Below are 10048 nucleotides of genomic sequence, written 5' to 3'. Positions count from 1 at the left end.
TGCTTTTAACCCATAAAGCACCAAGTGGACTTGCAATATTTTCCATAAGAAAATATCACAGTTCTGTTAAGAAGAGAATCATGAATTTTTACAATGGTTTCTATTTCAGATATCTAATAGTTACAGCTAAACAAAAAGACTGAGGTTGTTCCTTGTTTTCATTTTCCAGAATTGGGCAGAGAGGGAGGGAAGAAATGAGGTAATATGAACAGTTTTCTATTTACTCTTATTCTTGCCCTCCTTCTAACGTGTCCCAAACAGTGCACAGTTAACTGCTTACCTAAACCTCACCACTTCCCAAAGCAAGGGATCAATGACTGTGCAGCTGTATTAGTAGCTATGGATAAAGAGACTTGTAGTTTGGCAGCCTTGGGCAGAGCTGAAATCCTTGGTTTGGCTCCAGCAGCAGAGGTTTGCCCCTTCAAGCACTGCTAAACCAATTGATTTTATTTTCCCGAGAAAGAAAATGAGTTAGACAGGTATAGCTGACTAAGATTTTCCACAGAGCATTTTTCAAGCATTGCTGGTTTTCTTTCTTTAAAATCTGGAGGCAAGGGGATGATTATAGAGAAAATATTTTGCATTAAGCCAATCTTTAGGTCTGTGTGAATGGGTTGACTAGAGGTTGGGTTTTTTTGCCTGTAGGTGTGTGAAAAGGTCTGTGCTTGCGTACGTGAAAGGCCCTATTATCTCTCACTGCAAATATGCACACTCTGGTTTTCACACTCTGGTTTTCTCCTCTCCCTATGACCTGTCAGGGCTTTCCCAAACCAAACCACAACAGCAGAAGCATTTAGCATTTCTGACCCAGCCTAGCCATAAGCCAAACCCCTCCAGCAGCAGCAGGGAGCCTGAGGCCCGCTCAGGTAAAGTTTTAACTCCTGCCCCTCCTCAGGAGGAAAGCAGAACTGAGACTGGAAAAGCCGGGAGGAGGTGTTGTCACTTAGCGCAGGCTGCATTTGTGAGGTGCGTGGAGGCCCACCAGCTCTTGATGCTGCAATGACACTGTGAAGGGATCCTGACGGCACCTCCTGACAGTTCATTCGTGCCATCGAAGTGTTCTACCCATCCACTAAATGTCCTTTACCTTAGTGAACTTAATGTTCTCTTACGTAGCATTGTGTTTCTGTGTATTGGATGGCCGTGTCCAGGTGCTGGCGGGGGGGCTGCAGGGCAGCCTCTGTGAGGACAGGCCAGGGCTGCTCCATGCCGGACACAGCCGGTTCCAGCTGGTTCCAACCCACCCACCACAGGACACAGCGAAGCCCCTCAGCCAAGATGGTGGTGCCTCTGGGAAAGCATGTTTAAGAAATGGTAGAAACTGTGCAACAGCTGTGAGAGGGAGGAGTAAAAAAATGTGAGAGAAGCAGCCCCGCAGGTTAGTGAAGGAGGGGGAGGAGGTGGTCCAGGCACCCGAGCAGAGATTCCCCTGCGGCCCTGGAGGAGACCATGGTGAGGCAGGCTGTCCCCCTGCAGCCCATGCAGGACCATGGTGGAGCAGATCTCCACCTGCAGCCTGGGGAGGACACCACACTGGAGCAAGTGGATGTGCCCTGAAGGAAGCTGCAGCCCCTGGAGAGCCCCTGCTGGAGCAGGCTCCTGGCAAGACCTGTGGCCCATGGGGTACCCACACTGAGCCAGTCTGTTCCTGATAGCCTGTGCCCCATCGGAAAGAGCCATGCTGGAGTAGTTTGTGAAGGACTGTCTCCTGTGGGAGGGACACCCCGCTGGAGCAGGGGAAGAGTGTGAGGAGGAAAAAGTGGCAGAGACAAAGTATTCCGAACTGACCGCAATCCCCATTCCTCATTTCCCATTCCCCTGCACTGCTCAGGGGGAGGAGGTAGAAGAGTGAGGAGTGAAATTGAGCCTAGGAAGAAGGGAGGGATGTGGGGAAGGTGTTTTTAATTATATATTTGTTTCTTACTATCCTACTCTATTTTTAATTGGCAATAAATTATATTAATCTGCCACAGAGCAGCTCTCCACATTATGCTGCTGGTAACACCAGCTTCTGCCTACTCAATGCTCAGGAAGGCGTCCAAGTCTTCTTGCTGCACCCCAAACATCAGCTCAATGGGGAGGGATTTCTTGGAGGCACTCATCAGCCTGAGGTTGCAGAAGCGGGTGGAGGGCACCATGATTAGCTAGCATTTGGACAACGGAGGCATAACCTCCTGCACTACCGTCAACAGTTGCTGGAACCAGAGGGTGTTTTTTGCCACATCCAGTTCTCCTGGGGAGTCCAGGCATTACCATACATGCACAAGACCCTTAAGGATGACCATTTGTGCAGTGATGTGCAACTTTAGCTGTCACAGAAGGTAAATTCTTGCCCTGCCAGAAAAGTTAGGCCCCTTACTCTGGAGCGACTGATGAGGAATGGAGATGGGATCAAGGGGTTGGGAGCTGGTAGGAGGCAGCTGTCAAGCTGGAAGGAAAAGGGTTTTTGTTTACCCAGGAGCATCCACCATCTAGGACAGGAAAGGTTTCACAGGTCTATGTTTCTGTTTCCCTGCTTGGCCACTGAGCCCTGGAATGACTTCAAAGATGAAGGAGACTTCTCTTGGGATTCACAGTGGAATGAGAGGGAGGGAAAGGATGGTTTCTCAGCTGAATGGCTTCTGAGCTGAGGACTCAACATGCAGGACATGGAAGACATAGGGACATTCTCAGTCAGGAGTAGAAAGGTTTATCTGCATGCAAGGGACCGTGGCACCGGTGATGAGTGAATGAGTGTCCTGATTTCAGGTGGGATAGAGTTAAATTTCTTTCTGGTAGCTGGTATAGTGTTATGTTTTGGATTTAGTATGAGAGTAATGTTGATAACACACTAATGTTTTCAGATGTTGCTAAGTAGCATTTAGACTAAGTCAAGGATTTTTCGGCTTCTGATGCCCAGCCAGCAAGAAGGCTGGAGGGGCACAAGAAGTTGGGAGGGGACACAGCCAGGGCAGCTGACCCAAAATGGCCAAAGGGGTATTCCATGCCAATGGATGTCATGCCTAGTATATGAACTGGGGGGAGTTGGCCTGGTGGGATAGCTACTTGGGAACTAACTGAGCATTGGTTGGCGAGTGGTGAGCAATTGCATTGTGCATCACTTGTTTTGTATATTCCAATCCTTTTGTTAGTATTATTGTCATTTTATTATTGTTATTATTATCATTATTAGTTTCTTCTTTTCTGTTCTATTAAACTGATCTTACCTCAACCCACGAGTTTTACCTTTTTCCTTCTGATTTTCTTCACCATCCCACTGGGCAGGGGGAAGTGTGTGGTGATTGGTTGCTGGCTGGGGTTAAACCATGTCAGTGATGTAGGGAAATGTTTATTGGTTGACGATCCCATGGCTGCCTATTTGGCCTGGGACATTTTGTAAGCATGGCCCACTCATGCTTGTCCCCAGCTGTTTAGGTATAAGTGAATAATAACTTCATGTAATATTTATTTATTTGTTTGCTAATTAGGGATCTATTCTAGGCCCTTTATGCAAAGAAGTCCCTGGGAAGTGCACAAGCTCTCTTGTACTCCCACAAGCACTGGGGAGTACAAGTGCTCTGGCCTAGTCTTCCTTAGCAGCTGGGTTCACAATTTTCCCCATGAAGAGGATGCTATGGCTGGTTTTGTCAACAATCATCATCAGGAAGGGCCTGTTGAATCTGATGTGAGGAGGAGGAGGAAACCTTGCAGACAATAGTGTCAGTTCTATCATGGTCACTGCAGCAGCTTCTGTGCCGTTTTCACTGACATCCACCATGGCCTTGTGAATCGCCTGCAAGCAAAGCAAAGATCAAAATCAAGGTACAGAAAATTGAGAAGCAACTGCGGACAAACTTGCTTGCTTTAACTCTGTGATAAGGTAGTGTTTAAAAGAAAGTACAGAATGAATGTAGAACAGGTGTGAAAAAGATACTCAGGTCTAGCCGTTCCAAGACAAGCAGTTTGCTCCTAGTTCACAGAGTTTTCAAAACACTGGCAGAGTCAAACTTGGCTGCTTGCAGGGCCTGAGCAGCATAAAGAACATTTACTGTTCTGTTGTTCTCAGAGTAAAATTTTGTCCTTAATGTTTAACACAGAAGAATAAGTTTTTAATTTTGCATCAACTTCTGTGTATGCAAAAAAATTCTCTCTGCAAAGACACAATAATGACAAGCTTTATAGGCTGTCTTTCTGTAACACAGCCCACTGATATGACTTGACTTTACAGGGCTGTAAGTAGGTAGTACCTACCTGTAGTAGGTATAGCAAATTCATATTTCTAAATTCATGTGATCTTATTTCATTGTCTTTGGTCAGCCCTCCATGTTTTTTCTTCATTGTCCATAATGCACCTGAAAATTCCTCTTATGAGGTCCTGCTACCCTTCCTTTATTCACTTGTCCTATATCTGTAATACAGGTGTTTACACATGTAATAATTCAGTGTGAGGAATCACAAAATCATTGAATAATATAGGTTGAAGGACCTCTAGAGGTCTTCCAGTGCAACCAACCACCCTATACCGAGTGTTGCTCAGGGTCTCATTCAGTCAGGATTTGAGTATTTCTAAGGATGGAAATTTCATAGCCTCTCTAAGTAACCCATCCAAGTTTTTGATCAACCTCATGTGGAATTTTTTTTCATAATATCTGATGAGAATTTCCCATTTTCTGTCTTGTGTGCATTGTCTCTGTTCCTGTCACTGTGCACCTGCAAGAAGAGCCTGGGCCCATGTTCTCTGCACCCTCCTAATAGGTATCTGTAGACAGCACTCAGAACCTCCCTTCACCTTCCCTTCTCCTGGATGAACAACTCCAGGTCTCCCAGCCTCTCCTCATACATCCTGTGCTCCAGCCATGCAGCCATCCTGCTCACCCTTCTCTGGACTCATTCTGCTCCAGTATGTCCACATCTCCCTTGCAGTGGGGAACCCCAGACTGGATGCAATACTCCAGAGGTGGTCTCACAAGTGCAGAATAGAAGGGAAGGATCGTTTTTCTCATGACATAAGGTATATATTCCCTGGGACACTAGGGAAATTCCTTTACCTGTCTGTGTGCCAGTTTCTTGTTTGTGAAATAGGGCTATCCCTGTCCCACAAGTCTTTTGTCCATATAAATTCTGATGTGCTCAGATAATGCAGTAATGAAAGGTGTATACATAGGATAAGAGTGACTATTCCCAAACTTATGTCATAACTATGACTCTTGTCATGCATTAATCACTTTGCACCAGCTTTTTGTGAAATTATTCCTGTTATTCTTTCTAGATCTGTTTTCTTCTTCAGAGACCTTCAAGCCAAATTGCAGGATCGCTATGCAGTAAACAATTTAATATTAAACTGTAGGAACAACAGCCATTTAATCCCAAATCTTCTTCCTTTATTACTATGTGAGCTATGACTACACTCCAGAAGTGGGATCAGCCTACTTGTGGAGATAAAACCTACATGTAAGCGAGGCAGACAAATCTCTTGATTGACATCTGTTTGCATACTTACTTTGGAAACGCTCAGAGGGTTTTTTTCTACCACTCCAGAGAAATCAGCCTGGTTACTGAACGCCTCTGTCACACCCATTTTCTGAAACAGGTCCTTAACATCATAGGAGCCAGACATGGAGAATTTTGGAAGATCTAGGTAGATGTTTCTTTTCAAAAATAAAAGAAAAGTGTGAGTTTATTAGTGCGAGATTCCTTGATGCAATAGCTGTTGCAGGTATACACCCATCCCAAATACCCATGGAGCTAAGGCTTGGCTTTCTAAGACAGTAATAAATCCCATGTTAGAGAAGCAGAAATTGAGGTACCTCTCCCACCAGCCACAGTCTGATCAGTGGTGCAGGGCCACAGTGCTGGTTTATGAAAGTGACTGGCTGGAAATTATCATCCAGACTAGAGAAAAAGAAATTGTATTTTCTTTTGAACTGGATTCTTCCTGCTCAAGGCAGGCCTCCTGAGGGCAATGTACCCATGTGCAGGATCCTCACAGCTGGTAACAGTCCTACTGTTGTGACTGGGGGAGCTGAGGATAGGGTTCCCCTTAGATACAAAATTGCCTGATACCTTGTCTGATTTAAAGAAACTATGCAATGCTTGTTCCTCAGAGCTGTACTTAGCAACTCACTGTGGCATCCTAAGCTTTACTTTCTTCGCCTGGATAAGTAGTTATGGCCTCTTCAATGTTTAAACAAAGCAGGAGTTAAAATATTACCTTCCTTCAAGTGATTGCATCCAGTTAAACACTGTTTCTTTCAGCAGAGCATCCTCCACCTGCTTCATCATCCCTTCATCAGGCAGAACAAATAATGCAGCAGCATTTCCTTTGTATGGGATTTCTACTACCCAGCAAGACAACTTCTCATCCCTATGGATATTAAAGACATCCTCTTGATGCATCATTTTGACCTTAACTGAATTCTTGGCATCCAAAAAGAAGTCATCATCTCTGGTGTTCAAATTTTTGAAAGGTTTTTCCCAGTAGCCTTTTGACAAAAGAATGAGTATAGAATTGAATAAACTAAAAAAGAGACTAATAAAGGCATGTCACATTAGCTGATACTTAAAATACTGTATTTGAACCGTAAAAGCAACAACAAGCCTATCTCAGTTTAAGAATGCTTGTTAATTGGCCATGAAAAGAAGCTTTACATCATTTCAATGGTTCTAATAAAAATCACACAGGAAAAATATAGGCTGGGGATTGCCATAGAAAAGGCATGAGCCTTTGCCTGCTAAGGCAATGGTAAAAATTCCACAGACTCCCACTATACAGGCTCCAGGCTTATCCCTTTCATAGAAGCGTCATCCATGTTTGACCATATCCTGCATGGCCAAACACCTATGCCTTTCAACAAATGATCATAAGTTCCCAACCTTATCCCTTCTGAATATTTTAAGCTCTGAAACTGGCTTAAAATTGATATGACATTGATCAGTACTTCTACAGGTTCTTTTTTTTTTTTCTTTCTTTTTTTTTTTTACTCATACAGAAAATGATTCTTCATACCTGGCTTTCAAATATTTCCTTTGTCATTTAAAAGTAGAAAGACGTATTTTAAATTAGATGATAGAATAGGTTCACAGTGTGAAGAAAGTTACATTTCTTAGATCTGCATAAGACTTCCAGAGCTTATGTGTATAACTGCTACCCACGTTTGTCACTCACCTTTAAAGAAAATGTAGTTAACCAGAATCATCTTGGTGTCTGAAGAAAGTTTCTTGAGTAAAGGAAAAATTTTCCCATGGGTTTTTGTATCTATGTAGTTATTGATTTCCTTTATAGCCTCTGAAGAATTCTGGAAGTTACTAGAAATAGCTTCAGAATAATAAAAATTTGTGACATCATCCAAAAATTTTTGGAGCAGTTTCATTCGATCGTCTATGAACAGGGCATTGCCCATGCTCAACTGGACTTCTTGGTGAGGGTCGTTCAGCAGCTGGAGGATGCGCTGAAATCCCTCATGGATCTCCTGCTCCTCTATCTCTGTCAGGTTGAAGGCAAGGCCTTTGTGCAGCTGACCAAGCGTGTTTGATCTGGCTCCCAGGGAGAGCATTGCAAAGGCAGTGGAGATGCTCAAAGGAGAGAAGAAAACGTTCTTGTTGCCTGCTTCCTCTCTGACCTGCTTGTAAAACCTAAATGCGAAGTCAGTGTTGCTGGGGGCTATCTTGACATGAGCCAAGTTTTCATCTTCAGCCTGGGAATGGTCTTCTGGGGAATGGAGTATTTTTTGTTCCTGCTGTTCATGATTGAGGTTGGACCTATGTTGACCCTGGACTTGAAGTCCAAGAAGCAACAAACACAAACACAATGCAGACTTCATCTTCCTTCTGAACAGTTCTGTTAAGAAAGAATAGAGCAACTTTTAGATCTAGAGAATTTTCTTTTTCCTGCATAAAAATAGTTTTTGTATTCTAGATATGATTTTCAGATGTCAGTCTTTACTATTACTGCTCTATTTAGAAATACTCTTCTACTTGGCCTCCTGGATAGTCTATTTCTAGTCAGTTCTATCAGTTTCTGACCAATGAGCAAAGGAAGGAAGATATTAATGTGATATCACCAGGAAAGAATTGATGTTGTGTAGGCTTTTTTGAGGTATTACGGCTGAAATAGTTCTTGCTTCTGACCAGCATGGCCTCATTGGACTTCTAAGTGCATTTGGGTTCATGGCTGAGTTCACCTATTGGCCCCCATGTATTTGGTAAGTACTTTGGCACAGAGACTGACTTTTGCTGATCTGTTTCTGTAGTACCCATGGTCTTGTTATGACTTGGGTTTTCAAGCACTGCAGTGATACAGAGATAATGTTGGTTGTAGCTGTGAATGAAATGCATTTAAATGCTCACCCCTTAAAACTGTTTATATCTTTCTGCCTCTTGTGTAGCAGCTCTAAACTCAAGAACTATATTATTTCAAAACATTACCTTAAATGTTTCAGCAATTGAGGATAAATCGAGAAAGTTTTTTGGCTCTCTCTATTGCACATAAACTATCCATAAGGTTGCAAAGCCCAAGACTCAAGAGCTTAGGAAAAGCTATAGTGGAATCTGCCTTGCTGTGTATGCACAATTTGATGACCTTTCCTCTTCCTTTAACTGACATAAGCAAATACTACATAATCCCACAGTCTCTCTTCTGCCCTTTTCAGGGGAAGAACCATGAAATATACTGGAGAAGAATGTTCTCCATAGGGTGCCTCACCTGAATTATCTCAAATGACGGAAACTCAAAAACATGAAGTAGGCAGTGGCCTGCAGAAAAATAGAGACAATCTGAATGTTGTTCATAGCAGCTGTATACTTATTCTGGAGCATGGTTTTCTGCCCCAGGGTCTGCCTCAGGCTGTGTGTCTAATGCCAGGTTTAGGTCTTACATCAAACTTTTCACAGGGAGTTGTTAATTCTAGGTTCCCCCTTTTCTGGCTGCCCAGTATAAAATATTGAGGATATAAGCTGTGTAAGTAAGTGCTGAGTACAGGAGCTGTGCTCAGTGTGTCTAAAATGCTAGATAAAACCATCAACTCTGGAAAAAAAAAAAAGACATTCTAAATGGAGGTAGTTCATTTTGGTTTGGCAAGTACTCTTTTCATAATTCCCCAAATCTGCTTTTGAAAAAGACTAATTTACCATCGAGGCCACTTGGGTGCAAGTAGCCTGGTCTTTAAGCACACTGGAGGTACAGGGACATTACTCTCAGTAGCCCAGCATCAGCCTGGAGTAGTCAGGACATTGCAACTATATTTGCTCCTCTGGGAGCAGAGACAAGGTTTTGTTCTTCACTTTAGTAATGACTGTTGAGTACTCATTTTGGACCTCATCTCCCAGTCATCCTGCCACTATAGGTAAGAGCTGGATCACTGACTGAATCCTGCTTCCAACATTTAGAATATGCTTCCAGAAGCTAAAATAATTTCCAATTACTGCACACAATAAATTAATCTCAGAATTAAATATTGTGCAATAAATGGCAAAGATCACAGACAAAGTGAATTCAAAGACTTCTAAGAAAGTATAATATAGTACTTACAGTGCTGGACCTCTCTTTCACGGTGCTTCTTCCCTATTCTTTGTTCTGCTGGGTGGTATGAAGTTTATGTCCACTGGTAAATATTAAACAGAGCAAATAAGATTGATTTGCAAAGCAAAGACTGAGTAAGATATTTTTTTCTGGACATCAAACATTATAAGTCTATTTTACTGTCATATAGGCAGAATGATGCCAGCACCTAGGGTTCTGCGGGGATAGAAAGAGCAGGGACCTTGCTACTCTTGGGCTTGAACTAAACTGTGGGCAAAAGAGCTTTGCAAGGTAATCTGGCCAATGGGAATGGCCAATGGCCAACTGTGGTAAAAGAGCTTTAGAAGAAAGAATATTAGAAGAATTGGAACCTAAGATAGGGCCAAAGCAAGGTCTGTTTATAAAAAGGATGCTCTGACCCACTGAACTCTCTGCATGGGCTATCCTGATGCAAGGATGCCATGTAATTGAATACCCAAGGCAGCAGCAAGTTTGTTCAGGAATAGCTCAGTAACTCTATGCTGCCCTGCAGTGCACACTGCAGGTATGCCC

At 43.0% G+C, this 10048-nt stretch overlaps 1 protein-coding gene across 2 annotated transcripts; it reads right to left on the bottom strand.

The window, feature by feature from the left end:
* Nucleotides 1-2783: 2783 nt before the first annotated feature.
* On the bottom strand, nt 2784-9759 carry LOC142032426 (alpha-1-antitrypsin-like). Of its 2 annotated transcripts, XM_075031072.1 has the most exons (6): nt 9506-9759; nt 8681-8730; nt 7145-7816; nt 6191-6461; nt 5480-5627; nt 2784-3772 (listed from the first exon to the last, which is right to left on the bottom strand). In XM_075031072.1, the coding sequence occupies exons 3-6, from the start codon at nt 7797-7799 to the stop codon at nt 3563-3565; spliced, it is 1284 nt and encodes a 427-aa protein (XP_074887173.1). In that variant the 5' UTR covers nt 7800-7816; nt 8681-8730; nt 9506-9759; the 3' UTR covers nt 2784-3562. The 2 variants fall into 2 exon arrangements, with proteins under 2 accessions (XP_074887173.1, XP_074887174.1); XM_075031073.1 differs by lacking the exon at nt 8681-8730.
* Between the last annotated feature and the right edge of the window lie 289 nt (nt 9760-10048).

The sequence above is a fragment of the Buteo buteo genome, chromosome 6, assembly GCF_964188355.1.
Source record: "Buteo buteo chromosome 6, bButBut1.hap1.1, whole genome shotgun sequence".
NCBI lineage: Eukaryota > Metazoa > Chordata > Aves > Accipitriformes > Accipitridae > Buteo > Buteo buteo.
This window is presented reverse-complemented; position numbering and strand designations above follow the sequence as displayed.